Below are 15,330 nucleotides of genomic sequence, written 5' to 3'. Positions count from 1 at the left end.
ACAAGCTCCTCCGGGAAGGCTCGAACTTCCAACCTCCTGATTAACAGTCAGACGCGCTAGCCGATTGCGCCACAGAGGATCTTTGTATTTCGTCTGCCTAATATGGCCGAAAACAATGTTTTCATATCATTAGAACCTCGTCGCAAGATCTCATACGTCTATTCTGCAAGGGCCATCTCTACAAGATCGCCAAGATGGAGTCATTCTAGACTTCGATTCTTGATTCAATGAAATGCACCGTCCTTTCATCAGTACCTTTTAGTGATAGAGACTAATATCATGGCCTTCCGGTGATCAAAATACCCTCTTTTGTTTCCCAGACGGTGCTGGCATGCACATTAGTACTCGTCAAAGGAAACATGAAAAAACACCACTCATCATAATACTTATTACTCATCTATGTACCAAACTACCCAGGTTCATACATGGGATCACAAACTCATACAGCCACTCTACAGCCCAGTTTACTGTGTCGCCCCCCATCTCATATTGATCTGTTTTCTCCGGACCTGTAGCACCGAACCTGTTAGCAGCCGCTTGCTGAGGTCTCATGAAAAGGAAAACGGAAGATATCAACTTACTGCCGGTGCCAACAAGACCACACCAACCCCCAACGCCACAACTGTTCCTACCAACCCGATCTTGTTGAACCCCTTCCCGAGCATATCATATACAAAGCTAGGCGCAACCCTCGATCCGAAAACATCCACACGGCCAAAAGCAAATACCAAACTAGTACTCTCTACAATCGCCGGGCACGTCACGATCTTCTCCACACCGATCACGTCCCTCTGATGGGTAATTACCGTCTTCGGATCGATCTCGATAGCCGGGTGATACCGAATCAATGCCTCAGCCTCAACCTCGGCGGGAGTCGGATCGCGGCCGACAGGTCTGCGTGGATCAAGCACGATGCGCGGGATACCCGCAATGGCGTGCGTCTGCGGCAGGTAGGCCAGGACTTGGCGCGTGGTTACGCCCTGCCGGGTCTGGGTGACCTGAAGCGCGGAGAGCGGGGCGGAGATGATGTAGGACTGGGAGACAACAGAGGGACGGACGGGACCGTCGGCAGTGGGGGAGTCAAGGGGGGACAAGGATGAGAAGCTGGGGGAGTTGCCGAGGGGGCCGCGGCTGTTGGGGGTGTCGCTTTCGTAGAGGTCGGTGACAATGAGGTGGTAGCCTTGAGCGGACTTATGGGTGGCAGCGTGCTGTTGGCCGGGGGAGTAGGAAGATGGAGGAGAAGGAGGGGCAGTTTCGCGGATGGTGTACTGAGCGAAGAAAGTGCAGACAAACCAGTTCTCGGCCATGACGCATTCGATGGGCTTGGTACCAGAAGTGTCGACACCTTCGTACTTTGCTGTGTGCAAAATCTGGCCCGAAATTGTGTCCAGGAGATAGATGGTGAGGGTATGAGCAGCATCGTTGACGGCTGCAACAACGATGGTGTTAGGGTTCAGGTACTTGTACTTGACCGTCCGATCGGAGAGGACGCGGCCAATTGAGGCGACAGCATCATGAGACGGCCTCGTAGCGATATCAACAATCTTCTGGCCAGGAGGAGGAACAAACGTCCATGAAGTGGCTTCGTAAGACGTTGTACCGTTGGGAACGAAAACAATGCCTTTAAGCTCTCCCTCTTCGCCACGCGTAACGACGGTTTGCTTAGGGGCTCCATAAGTGGGCAGCTCACCAATCTTGCCCCCACGGCCGATCCGGATAAGTTTTTGACCAGAATGTGTGTCGACAAGAGCAGCGCTTTGGGTGGTTGCCTCTCCGCTAGGCCCCTTCGATTCGATAATCTCACCCGTGAGGGTCTTGAATACGACAAAGTCGTTCTGAGCACCAAGGACGGTAACCTCTCCTGCCTGCTCGTCAACTCTAATACCCTTGACATCCCACTTGGCACCATTAGCGATTTTGAACGGCCGCTTCTGCCACACAATGTTGCCATGGTTACCAATGTCAAGACCATAGAGCATCCCGCGCTTAGAAGCTAGGATGACCAGCTTGTGGAAGCCAAAACTATCTCGCGTCAGCCTTCCAGCGTGGGCGGGAACATCAGTGCCGAGGATGCTACTCATCACCCTTGAAGGGATGGCGCTCAAGTAAGCCGGGAGATATTGAAGGTCGTTCACATGGCGCTTGACCCGGTGAATATAAGCCTCGAGGGGGTTGCTATGAGCCTCCTGCTCAAGCGAACGCACCAGGTCTAGGCCCTCAGGAATCTCAGCGAATGTGGCAGCAGCGCCAGCTGTCATGCCCTCGGGACGGGACCAGGCAACGTTACCATTGCGAATCAACACCCAGTCATCCATATCCGTGAGCACAGCCGCGCGAACGGCATAGCTCTCCTCGAGACCTGCCCTCTTGACGACTTCCGAGACCCCGTGGAGGGCAATCAGCTTAGAGCCATTCGTGCCGAGCGGCCAACGAGCGAGGATGCCGTGGGACTTGGACGATACCAAGATAACCTCATCCTCAGTCACGCGGGTAAAGTATACGTTGGCGCCATCCGAGCTAGTCGAAAAAGCGCCGGGACCAGCAAGATGGGGGAGGCTATAAGCATGTGAGACAGTTTTGGTCTTGAGGTCAACATGATAGACATCACCGCGGTGTCCAGTCGCTGTCCTTGTATGGACCAAAAAGTGCGGTAGCGACTGCACTAGATGGGGCGCATGGATCTCGACCGACAGAGTGCCCTCGGGAAGGGGAAACTCCTGGCGTGACTTGGTGCCTAGCACATTGACCATGAGCGTGCGACGGGCATTATCGGTCCAGGCTACGACGGGCGCAGCAGAGTTCGCACCCACAAACATGACATCCTCTCTGCGATGCACGTCTGCCTTGGAGCCGAGCACTAATTCGTCCAGCTTGCGACCCGTGGCTGTATCCAGCATGATGACCTTCAGATTATATGCATCCGCGGCGCCCTTAAGGCTCACCACGAACACTTTCTCGCCGTTGGTGCTGACCTGCAGCGGCAGATCGCCGGTACGCTCACGGAAGGCCCAAACAACAGAGCCGTCTTCGGCATTCAACCGCCTTAGGGCCGTCTCTTTCCCTCCTTCCTCCTCGCTCAGCACCAGAACATCCTTTCTTGTGCCATCTTCGGCGCCCGTTAGCTCCATCACTTCCAGATCCCGCACTACGGCCTTGTCACTACCAACCCGAACCCTAAAGCGACTCCTGCCCGTGATTGCATCCCACGAGCCCAGCTCCCCGTCGTACACGCTCACCACCCATCCCTCGCCTTCTCCAGCCCTCAAGAATCCATTCGGTTTCCCTGATATTGTTCCTCCATCTGTAGACGTAATCCCTAATGAACCGAGGTTTTCAAGCAAATCCTGTCTCCATACAACCTCGCCGCTGCCTGGATGGACTGCAGCCAGAACGCCAACATCGCTGAGCGTGTAAAGAAGACTAGCGCGGTCGGTGCGTCTCGGGCGATGGAAGAATGTCGTCTCGCGTAAGGGTAGGCCGACGAGCGCATGGTGGTAGTCAATGTGGCCGACTTCATCGGGGAAGATGGCCAGGGTTGAAGGGAGTGCGATAAGAAGGGGGAGGAAAAGAGATCGAACTGGCCGCATCTTGTATTCCGCGGACTGTCTGAAGCTATGTGGCCAGCTGTTGATTTGTTTAGACGATTCTGGCTGTCGCGGGGGGCGGGAGTGGCCGCGCTTCTCGCTATCGGCGGTTTGTTTTCTGGTCGTTAGGATGTTGTTAAGTACCGTCAGGTTGTCGAGTTGGCCTGCTCCATCAGGTATCCGTTGTCAGCCGCGTCTCAAATTCTTGGAGAAAAACCACCTTCCCGGCTGCGGTGGTGTCGCCGACAGAGCTTAGGCTGGAGCTTGGAGAGCTCTCTGGTGGGGAGCGGCGGATCAGTAGTGACGTTTGAAAGCTGCCTCAATGCCCCGTGGCACCCTAGTTGGCTGCTTGATGCGTGGTCTTGGCGCTACCCATGCCAAGACAGCTGCTGCTGCGGGATGGGAACTGTGATGTGGCTTGAGCATTTGGAAAGCAACCAGAACACTAAAATGGTAGACTCCCAAGACCCTATTTGAGTTCTTGTTTGCTGGAACTACGGGAACAATCTCAGACACAATATGTGCCATGCATACATACATACACCTATAATCCGACAAATGCTGATACAGATATAGAAGATATGCCCTGCCGAAGCAAATGCCGACAAACAAATGCTGCCTCCGCCCCCTGGGTATCATGCCAACCATGCAAAGCGACCCCCCTCCCCTCCCAAGAACCTGATGAAAGATCAATGACCACCTACCACTGATGCTGCTCCGCGATTAAATCACTTCCTCCTCCACAAGTCTCTTCTTTTCGACCTTTTTCGGAATACACTTCCACGAGCAACCGATCATCAAGAACGGCACCGGCCCTTCACTGTCCCTGTCTCCGGCAAACAACATCTCACCGTCACCTTCGCCATCAGCTATCATAATCATCTGTCCAATCTCACGGAACTCGACCCACTGGGCAAGCGGGATGATCGTCTCCCGCCCGCACACCGAACACCGCAAACCGCCGTTTTCGCGTATCTCAACCGCCTGTTCAAGCAGCCGCAAGAGATGCGGTGGCCAGACGTCAGAACTCTGACGCATGATAGCCAACGTCTCGTCGGCATTCTGCTTCTCTGCACATTTCTTGAGGGCAAGCTCCAGGAGCGACTTGGGGCCCTGCGGGTTGACTATCTTGCTGGTGGCGGCACGGTATCTGAGCTCGCGATCAAGTGCCATGGGGGTCTCGAGCTCGTGGAACGGCTCGATCGGGAGTGTGGTCCGTTTTGGGTCGTTGCAGGATGTGGGTGGGAGCTCGAAGGAAGTATGGGCGGACGCAGTGATGTCCATGAATTGCACAGGCGTCCGGGCATACAACTTTGTGCCAACAGTTGACACCACCTGCCCGTCATCGCGGACAGCATCAACGCCTAGGGTGAGTTCTTGATATTGGGCGGCAGCAGCAAAGTCGGGCACAAATGGCTGCGGGCGCCAGAATGGATTCGGGTGGACATGAAAGTAGCGAAGCTTGCTCCCCTTGTCCAGGCAGTTCAGCCATTCACCGGGCAAGTGCCGCAACTTATTCTGGGCAATATTCAACGTCTGAAGATTCTTGAGACGAAGCAGACTCGGCGGGAGAGTCGAGAGCTGATTGCCCCGCAAGCTAAGCACTGTCAGATACTCGAGGTTTAGCAGAGCAGGAGGGAATGCTGTCAGAGCGTTGTTGCCCATAAACAATCTGATCTCTGGGTCCCTTTGCTCAAACGCAACATCTTTTGTCACGTTTGGGATGGGTGTGATGTCCCCGATGGGCTCAAGAACGCCTGGAGAAACACGCTCCAGCCCTAAGCCGCTAAAACGAGAGTCAATTCTCGAAGCCCGGAGCATGCAGGGTGAGACAGGAAACGGAAACTGTTTACCTAAGATCGACCGACTCTGTGCCATCCTCAACACAAGCTTGAATGATTTTTTGCGCCGCCTGTTCAACCTCGGAGAGAAAAGGCCGAGGGGGCAGGAGGGTGACAGGTCCAATAGGGCCCAGTGTCAGCTTCGCTGGCAGAGGTGCCAAATCGATGCTCTCGTCCGAGTCGGTCAGGCTACTATCCTCATTCAACCAGACACCACTGTCAATCTGTCTTTTCAGCTGTCGCTTCTCAGTCGGTTGAGAGGGGTCGCCAGCATGCTGCCGACGTGGCGGACGATAAGTTATATCAGACTCATCGCCGAACGCCGAGTCGCAAGAAGCAGGGTGCTGGTCAAACCAGGTACCTTTGTAACGCCTCTTACGCCGCCCATTTCCCTGATAATTATCCAAGGCTGGGTCGTCGTCGCTGGAAAACCAGGCGGGGTCACTTGATGTGGACGAGTCCGGAGGGGCAGCCTCTACATGTCTGCTCCGTTTACGTCGACCTCGAGCAGCCGTCGGCTCACCTGGGGGAAGAGGAGGAAGAGTTGGTTCTGGGGCTTCCTCTAACATGCTGACAATCAATATCGTGGCCTGAATGTTTGCGTTTTGAGGAAACGAAGGAACGCGGATTGTTTTTGTGGGTCGAGGGTCTCCTGTCGCCAGGTCCAATTTAATTCATTGAACCAAAAGCATGTATGTCAGAGTGGGAGGTTTTAAACTGCTATAAATGAAAGTGATTACAAAAAAAAATCAGTAATATATTCAGATGTTTGGGATTCAGATAGGTTTTGGTGAAAGAAAAAGGGTGAGTAAGCACGAAAAGTTGGGATGTCGGCGACAGTACGCCAACATGTGGAAAGTCGCGTGTCGCGTCTTGGGCGTCTTGCGATCACCAAACAGGGCACTAACACGACGGTTTCCCCACACCCGTGCAAGGAAAGCATGTTGCTATTCCCGAAACGCGCTAGCGCGGCTCCTGGAGGGCCCACCCTAGCCCTGCCATCCGAGTCTCATCCGCGGTTCCGGGACTCTGGTCAGGGTTGCAACCCCTCATCTCCAGAACTCAAGTCTCTCCTCGTCATTGCGTTTGTCTGTTCGACAGAACACCAATCATGAGCACGGTTTGTGATTCCGCTCTTCCAAGTTTATTATTTCCTGGACTCTTGTAACTTTTAAATTATTTTTACAATTGTGACTAATTAATGAACCAAGCAGTGAGTTTTAGAGAACTGCATCGTCCCGTTTACGTACATGTCCCATGTATGACGACACCTCTGAACTTGTCTATCAACTATTTCCTACCAGCCGACCGATCATAGAGAGCATATGCTTTACTTCGTAAATAATCAAAAAGCTATAATCAGCAAATCGTATACAGAGAAGTAGGCTGTTCATGGCGTCATGACATTCCAAGTCAACATGAAGCGTGATGTACCATAACTAGCACAAAGTAAGGTATCTTGCTCTAGCCCAGAGGCAGGCTGGTCCAAGCCTTCTGTCCAATGCAATTAATCGGACACATCAATATTCGTTTCATATCTGAGGATTATCAATACATGCCGCTCGATCTCCTCTGCCACAAAAAGTGATCGACAGCACCACATATTGCTTGTAAAGGCGTACATGCGACAGCTCTTTTCACCTAGTTACACTAACGCATTTTTGTCTGCGCCAATCCTTGGTCTATAGCTACACACTGAATTCATTGCTCAAACACGCGTATTAAAGCACGTGTGAAGAACATCCAAGTGCAGCATCAAGTAGGCGCAGGTATTGGCACTTTGGCAGTCTATCTAACTGGTCCCTGGTCTTCGGGGAAACAAGACTTCTGCAAGCTACCAGGACGAAAACGTTTCATTTGGAAGGCTCAGGAGTGCATAACCATACGGTTATAATATCAAGGTGCTGCGGAAACACAGCATCCAAAACACTTGGAAAAATGAAACATTTAATCATATAATATTCCAGGTGCGAGGAGGACCAATAGAGTGAAACACAATCAGCAACCTACAGTAGGTAGTATCATATCTCTCAACAAGTATAGTCTGAAGAGAAACGGCAGTCTCTAGAATGTCATTCTGCAATGTGGCAAGGCTTACGAGTCATTGAGCACAGCTTAGACATGAAGGGTGCATTCAATCTCTTAGTCAGCTGCCACAGTATCTGATAACCACCCATAGTGTTAGTCCCGTTAATCTAAGTATTGTCTTGAGCTATCACATGAGCACCTATGATTTTCATTCTATTATAATTGACTAGACGTTCCGTTGTTAACTCTAAGCCGAGAAAAGAAGAAATAGAAAGCAAGGCCAGATTTCAATCAATTAGCTGACCCTATCATCTCTTTGGGAGGTAAACGGGCCGAGACTCTTTAAAAGTTTATGAACCATCCACGGCTAAAATCGGCCAAGGGCGGACTTCTATACCGCCCAACCTTGCCTGCTAATACTTATTCTACCGAAATTGTCCCAAGCAATGAACGAAACTGTAAGGCCTTTTTGTTCCTCATGGTGCTTCTTAATTATCCTGCCGAGGGAACGTCTAGAAAAGGCAGCGCTCCGTAGATAGAGAGTCCGAAACTTGATCGCCCAGGGCAAGCAGCTCTCGATCACCCACATTGTTGAACTCGTCAGGAACCTGGTCAGCTAGTTTTAGGAGTTCCTTTTCCTCTTCGGGATCAAAGTCGCCAAACTCGTCATCAGTCTTCTTGTCTTGCAGATTGCTTGCTTGCTGCATGGACGGGACTGCACCATCCTTATTGGCGTTCTTTTCCTCTTTGCAAGAGGTAACTCCCACTTTGGAAAGAGTTTCATGTTCTTTGAGGCTTGCCAGACAACCAATGTCTTCCTCCTTCTCTGTCATGCCGCTCTGTTCCTTATTGAGAAGTATTGCTTCAGTTGTTCTACCTCTCATTGCTCTCTGGTACGACGGAGATCGTAAATGTAGGTCAGCCTGTGCTTCGGGCCCAACCAAGCACCGCTCGCCCATAATAAGGATCTCATGCTCAACACGTTTGTGTGGAGGTTCGTCATCCTCCTGGGTTAGATCAACCACAATCTTGCGCTTACTACCAGGGCGCACCATCTCTGCACCCTGGAAGGTCTCCTCCATGCCCCTGTCCCAACCATAATGGCAGGGATTGTCATCATGTTGTTTCTCTTTCTTTTGCGTCGTGATATCAGTTGTAGTGAAGGTTTCAAGTTCGCGCTGACCAGCAGAATTGCTGGTGAACTCTAGCTGATAGCCACATCCACCTCCGCAAACAAGGACAGCTTGTTTTCCATGGAAGGTGTCCTTGAGCTTTTCCACCAACCAGCCAGTCACACATGCCGGGCATTTCTTGCCACTTTCACCAGGAGCCTCTCCTGATTTCTGCTGCTGAGCTTGTTGAACCAGCTGAGTCTTAGCACGTAACTGAGCCTGTCTGAGAGCTTGCTCCTGCCACATGACAGGGTCTTTGTTGATTGGATCCTCATCCAGAACCTCCCAATACTTGCATCTTAGGTTATTGCTGCAAACGAAACGAAACTTGCCAGCGTGAGGTGATGTCCCATAAGGCTTGAAGCGACTGCGAACACGGCGACCAGTTTGGCACATGGGACACAGACCATATTTAGCTTTAGCAAGTCGTGAATTGCCATTGCCGGTGGGAGTACCTGGGGAGGAAGCTGCCCTTTTTGAGTCAATTTTATTTTTGCCGTTGCTACTCGTGGTCGGAGAGCCCAATGGATTGGACTCTGAGCCAAGAGTTTGAGACGAATGGGCCGACAGCGCCAGACCTATCTTTGAACCCTTAGCACCTTTTTTGTTTGGTGTTGCTTGAGCAGCCGGATGTGCTTTGGCGATGCGCCCGTTGGTAGTAGACTGACGTGTCCGTGGTGTTGGAAGTAGTGGTAAAGGAGCCACTTGGTTTGAGTAAGAAGGATCTAACCTTGTTAATTGGTTGGCCATTTTTTTTAAAAAAAAGAATATGTTATCACACCTATGAAATAGGGAAAGATCTTGCAAAGAACAACTCACCTGCATGATCTGCCATTTCTACGTCGGTCGGACTTGGAAGTCGACAACTCGAGCTAGTGTATGAATGATGTTTTCACAACTTCTTGATAGTCTGCATGTCCTGCAGTGGTATCGCCTGCTCAGTGATGCTCTCTGAAGGTATGGCTTATTGCTGTGCTCTAGATCTCACAACCGAGTAGCTTAGCGGTCTTTGAAAAGTGCGAGATATGTGAGGAAGTCGGTATGGCAGAAAAGTATGCAGTCTCCTTGACTCGATCGGTCGGAGAAGAGGCCGACTTCAGCAAAAGTGTCTGTGCAATAAAGCTCGGAAAACGAAAGCTTATTCGTGTTGTTTCAGACTGCTTGATAGCCTATTTGTATTGAGTTGGAATGCTTTCTGACAAGAGGTGATGAAGAGCTAGAGCACCGGGCTGGAGATGTCCCAAAATCGTGTCGTGAAACTTTTGTTAATTGAGGTGTCGTGCAAGATTGTACCATAAAGTGTTGGCAGAGAGGAATATGCGTGTAGAAGGGTACGGAGATGGGGTTGAGGGCATGGCTTGGGGAAAGATTTTGGCGGTTGCTGATTATTTTGACTGTCAACCATCGATAACGTACGAAGGCCTCGGACGGAATCCAGCTGATGATCTCCTAATTGTGGACTTGCAGCTTCGTCTTGCTGCTCCATGAAGCCAAGTCCTGCCTGCCTGATTGTTTTTGAGATTCACCATTTGATAAATCATGTGGCTAGTCAAAGATTAATCATCTGGCTGACACTGACAGACAAGCTCAGTGGACCAATAGACTCATCATGAACTATCTGACTAAGATTATGCGATGTATCTCGAAAGGAATATGGAGAGACAAATAATACATTCCTAGGGTATTCTGGGAGGGAGAATTTGACCTTTCAGGTGCTATCACTACGTTCAGCGATATTAGAAACTCAGGTTGGACATGAAATGAGACAATAATCTCTCCTCATATGTGATAATCTGGAACCAGTAATGAATCTTTCTAGCATCCATCACAAAAGGATCAAGGCATTTGAAAGTAAACAAAGATCAATACAGCTGTCTATTGACATCTATTATGAACACGCTTGTCACAAAGGGTCATTAAATCCCATCCGTCCACATGCCCAAACAACCCATTCCGACATTGAACCTGAAATATCACCTATCTGATTGTCCAGTTTTACCTCCAGAAAATCATGGAAGCAGCCTCTTAGGCGTACGTGGGTAATACGCCGCAAGATGCACGCTAGGCAAGTTGAGGTACCATGCAACAACGCGGTCCAAGCCAATACCACCACCTCCATGAGCAGGGACACCGGCTTGCCTGAAGATATCTACATACTCTTTGATACCGGGGCTGTTGGGGTCGATACCCTTGGTACGAATACGTGCCTCCAGTTCGACAGGGTCGTTAATACGCTGGCCACCAGAGCAGATCTCCTGACCGCGCATGAACAAGTCATATGCATTGGTGACCTTGGGGTTGGCCGGGTCCTCCTTGGCATAGAACGGACGCGCGCTCTCAGGAAACTTGTCGAGGGTGTAGAAATCAGTGCCGTATTTCTTGCGGACGAGGGCTCCGAGAGCCTTCTCCTGGGGAGTGGTCATGTCCTCGTCATCACGCACGTTGCGGAACTCCTCAGGACCCTCCTCCCGGAGAAGTTTCTGGCCCTCAGCAAAGGTCAGACGTACGGTCTTGCCAGGCTCGGGGAATAGGAACTCCTCGCAGGGATAAACAGAGCGAACAAGGGCGATCTCCTTGGCACAGCGCTCCTTAATATTCCTGAAGATGTACAACAGGCAGTTCTCCAGCACATCCTGACCGCAACATTAACAATTGCTTCAAAAATCGGGAAAAGAGCAGGATAAGTTAACGTACCAGGACCTCATGATAGTCCTTCTTGATTTCCATTTCCATGTCGAGACCTGTAAACTCGGTCATGTGCCTAGGGGTATTCGAGTTCTCGGCGCGGAAGACCGGGCCACAGCTGAAAACACGCTTCCGACCGCCGGCGATCTCAATCTGCTTGTAAAACTGAGGAGACTGGGCTGTCAAGATGTGTTAAAATAAACATATCTTCTTGAGTGAAAGACTAGTCCTGTGCTTACCAAGGTAGGCCTCCTTGTCAAAGTATGGCAGACGGAACACATTTGCACCACCCTCAGAAGCAGCGCCAATAAGGCAAGGAGGCTCAAACTCCTTGAAACCCTGGGACCTCAAGTACTCCCGGTAGAGCTGCTTCATCTCGGCACGGATATCAGCAATGGCCTGCTGCAGAGGGGACCGCTTGTGCATGACTATGTTATCAAGATGAGTGAGCATCGAGGCAGCAGGAATACCAGCTGGCTCAGAAATGCTGAGCTTCTCGACTTTCTGCTCAACAGAAGCCTGCTGTTCCTCATCACTGAAGTTGGTAATAGGCCTGTTTGCAGCAGCGAGAGTCATGCCAAGCATAGCAGGGGCAGCGGCATGGAGATAGCACTTGGTGATGTGGAGCTCGTAGTTCGAGACGGTGCAGCCCTTAACCGGAACAGCGGGCTTTGCAACAGTGCCCTCAACAACGACGAAGCTCTCGGGGTTGATAGAACCAATCCACTTGGCCATCTGGCGACTGACTGGATTTCCCTCCGGGCTGGCAGTGGCAATGCCTTGGATTGACCAGTTACCCTCCTCTCGCAGCTCGACGAAAACCATCTTAGCACCCTGCATGCGGGCGTTCTGCAGCCAGGCCCGAAGCTCGACGGTCTTGCCAACATGCTCCTCACCAATATCCTTCAGGTGGATCTCAATGGCGTCGGGAGAGATTTGCTTCTCAGGCGACTCCGGGCCGTAGTTTTCCTTTGCGTTGTCCTCACTCTGAGCAGCGTTGGCAGCAGCCTGCTTTGCGGCCAGCTCAGCGGCACGGCGGGCCTTTTCGGCCTCCTTCTTAGCCTTGGCTTCCGCCTTCTTAGCGGCTTTCTTGGAGATCGTCGCGCCCTCACCCCCAGGGGCAGGCGCTGGTGTGCCTGCAAGAGTGCCGTCAGGGACCGCGGGCGCAGGTGTAGCAGCAGGCTCCGTCTTGGGGGCCTCAGCTGGAGGAGGAACGGGATTTGTGGGTTGTTGGTCAGCCATTGGAGCTGTTGTTGTACGGGTATGCGGTGACTAAGTTTGGGAAAGTTGGTAGCTGTTTTTGACTGATGCAGGAGAGAACCGATCTGATTTTATTCAAAGAGCTTCAATGGCGCGCGGCTGGGAAATTTAAGTCACTTCAACCGAGACCTGACACAGAATGAGAGGTGAGGGGCCGTCGCATCTTTTCGGCGGGGCATGGAGGGGCAAACGTGTGATCTTATCGCTGCCGGTGGAGTAATCGTTCCTTGTGTAACCCTAACCCACCGCTATTTCTTGCCAACGCCATGCCAGCCATAAAGACATTTCCATGATCTTGAGACAGTACAGCGTGAAGACTACTGAGAAGAGCGTGGCTATGTATGAAGCCATCTGGTGAAACATCTCTTATCCTATCATCCAACGATTGTAGCTCTATCTTTCAGCGAGGACGATTATGTTCTTGCTAAAAGCTTATCGTAAAGCTGGATAATACGATATCGAGGTAGCCTCTACTGAATTGAGCCCCTTAGCGCAATCCTTATCCATATCTTATCGTAAGGTAGTATGTACCCAGGTAGCTCTTGAGGACAGGCCTGCAAGCAATTTACGCGACTGTGACTTTGATCAAACTTTCTGATTTCATTAACCACCAAACCACCGCAGCGCTTACCGAGTCTTCACCCACGAAACAGGTTTCGCGAAAATCATGGGGCGCAAACGCAAACATAGGGCCATTGTGGCCGATGACAACGATCAAACCTCTACCCCGGGCAAAAAGCGATACCACTCCCAGAAGGACGACAAACCTGCCCGCGTCGAAGGCAAACGTGACCCTGTCTATGGCCAGCGATTTGCCTTCCCTGGCCTTGACAGCGATGATGATGCTAACCTGATTTTGGACGATGATGTCGAGCAAGAAGATAACGGCGACGTGCTCGCCTATCTTCGATCTGTCCGGTATGGTTCTTATCATTTCATCTTTGGCATCGATTAACCGACATTTGCTGAACAACACGTTTTCCACACACCAGGTGGCTTTGGCCACAAAACTTGAAAATATCTTGGGCTAATGGTAAGTATGTTACAGACAAGAAGCGAACAACGTCCCATCTGTCCTGGTAGCACCCAAAGCGGGCCCGCAACTCCCTCCTCACCTCCAAACCGCCGAAGACAATACCGATCACGGCATCTACAATAATGGTGTGGGCGACTCTCGCGGATACTATCAAGATGGCGCTTACACCGCTGCACCTTCTACTCCCTCAGTGGACAGCTCAGATCTCAACCTCGAATATGGTAAATGCGACCCGTCCGACCCGGACCAGGTTGCTCGTCTCCGAGCACTCGCACGCAAGTCTTACTATGATGCTATCCTCAACCGATTCCTCTCCCTGCGCGCCGTGCTTCATCGCAAACCCCCGCCCCATCTTATCGACGCGCTGCCGCGTGAGAATGGTACATTTGTGGGTTCTTTTGGCCCAAAGACTCCAACATTTCGTGTCTGGTCGCACCGCCTGCGGCATACCGATCCGCATCCCGTACAAATCGCCTCGCTGGACACCCAGAGCGTCCTAAAGCTTATCCGCATTCTTCTCGGCGGCAAGTTCATGCGGCGCGGCCATGCTCTGCGCGAGCGCACCAGCCGCTGGATTTGGGCTCTTCTTGCGCGGCTGCCGCCCCGCGGAGAGCTGCGATTCTCCGACATTGGCTGGATACGGGAGCTGGGTAGGCGCGCCATTTTGATGATGGTCAGCTTGGCAGATGTGGAAGCATTACAGGAACAGGTCAACGGTGACTTGGAAGGTGAGCAGTTGGAGGGAGACGCTGATAACGATGCTGAGGAACCCTATGTGGCCGAGTTGGTGGTGGACGAAGAGGAAGAAGAGGTAGCGCCCAGAATACTTCGTCCTACTACCAAGTCTTCTGTGGCAATTGCATCAACTCCCAGGACCGACAGAGGGGAAGATATGGACACTAGCTTTGAAAAGAGCAAAATCGTCAAGAATGACACCACGAATGGTCCCAATGAGGACCCGAGCGCCCACATTGAAGCTGCTAAGGCACGGCTCCTCGCTCGACTTGAGGAAGCCACCGTCGCAGGCGATCAAAACAATCAAACAATCAATGAAGATGGGAAATCCGAAAAGAAAGGCGGGTACGATGAACAGCAAAAAGCTGTCGCTGTTTCAAGGACCCGACCTAGGAATGAAGAAGGTGAGGCCAATGAATCAAAGAAGGCTCAAAGCCTTCAGGCAAACAAAGCCAACGATAGTTCCGGTGCCGACGATGAGAGGCTCGAGCTAAACATGCGAGTCACTCTCAACATGATTCTCACAGTGGCTGGTGAGTTTTACGGGCAGCGCGATCTACTGGAGTTCAGGAATCCGTTTCCTGCTGTTTGAGAACGCCTTGATCTATGGGTGTTTCGCATCGCAAACGCCTGTTGTCCGCTTTGAAAGAATGACACCATCTCGCGTGTATGACAGATGTCTTTGTTTCTTGTTGCATGCGGAGTTCAATTGGGGGTAATTGACCGCAAAGAGTGACCTCAAAATCACACTTTAAGGCCTTATTCTGGTAAGGGGATCACAGCAACAAGCTGAGGATTGTGGGACATGTTGTAGGTTGGGGATAATTAATTATATATTGTTCGCTTGTGCTCACAAGACAAGCTGTAGGCAGCTTTCAGAAACGATAGTACTGAGCCTAACGCACTACTAAAACCTCTGTGAACTTCCACCAACAATGCGAGAAACTCCATGAGCCAACCAACGTCCAACTAGGGTGAGAAATACCGGC

General features: G+C 51.4%; 4 protein-coding genes and 1 non-coding gene across 5 annotated transcripts; 1 reads left to right on the top strand and 4 right to left on the bottom strand.

Annotated features, from left to right (window-relative positions):
• Positions 1 to 5: 5 nt before the first annotated feature.
• Positions 6 to 79, bottom strand: CTHT_0014690. Its single transcript has one exon. It is a non-coding gene; the product is annotated as a tRNA-Asn (tRNA).
• A 385-nt stretch (positions 80 to 464) lies between these two features.
• Positions 465 to 5,994, bottom strand: CTHT_0014680 (uncharacterized protein; the record flags this gene model as incomplete). Its single annotated transcript, XM_006691918.1, has 4 exons — positions 465 to 509; positions 582 to 3,748; positions 4,436 to 5,370; positions 5,438 to 5,994. The coding sequence occupies 4 exons, from the start codon at positions 5,992 to 5,994 to the stop codon at positions 465 to 467; spliced, it is 4,704 nt and encodes a 1,567-aa protein (XP_006691981.1).
• A 1,971-nt stretch (positions 5,995 to 7,965) lies between these two features.
• On the bottom strand, positions 7,966 to 9,021 carry CTHT_0014670 (uncharacterized protein; the record flags this gene model as incomplete). Its single annotated transcript, XM_006691917.1, has 1 exon — positions 7,966 to 9,021. The coding sequence occupies one exon, from the start codon at positions 9,019 to 9,021 to the stop codon at positions 7,966 to 7,968; it is 1,056 nt and encodes a 351-aa protein (XP_006691980.1).
• A 1,613-nt stretch (positions 9,022 to 10,634) lies between these two features.
• CTHT_0014660 (aspartyl-tRNA synthetase-like protein) lies at positions 10,635 to 12,552 on the bottom strand (the record flags this gene model as incomplete). The annotated part of the gene is made up of 3 exons (XM_006691916.1): positions 10,635 to 11,258; positions 11,320 to 11,489; positions 11,550 to 12,552. The coding sequence occupies 3 exons, from the start codon at positions 12,550 to 12,552 to the stop codon at positions 10,635 to 10,637; spliced, it is 1,797 nt and encodes a 598-aa protein (XP_006691979.1).
• Positions 12,553 to 13,237: 685 nt separating this feature from the next.
• CTHT_0014650 (uncharacterized protein) lies at positions 13,238 to 14,933 on the top strand (the record flags this gene model as incomplete). The annotated part of the gene is made up of 2 exons (XM_006691915.1): positions 13,238 to 13,488; positions 13,619 to 14,933. The coding sequence occupies 2 exons, from the start codon at positions 13,238 to 13,240 to the stop codon at positions 14,931 to 14,933; spliced, it is 1,566 nt and encodes a 521-aa protein (XP_006691978.1).
• Positions 14,934 to 15,330: the final 397 nt, after the last annotated feature.

This window comes from Thermochaetoides thermophila (assembly GCF_000221225.1).
Source record: "Thermochaetoides thermophila DSM 1495 unplaced genomic scaffold scf7180000011814, whole genome shotgun sequence".
Lineage (NCBI taxonomy): Eukaryota > Fungi > Ascomycota > Sordariomycetes > Sordariales > Chaetomiaceae > Thermochaetoides > Thermochaetoides thermophila.
The sequence above is the reverse complement of the archived record's forward strand: the minus strand, read 5'-3'. Positions and strand labels throughout refer to the sequence as shown.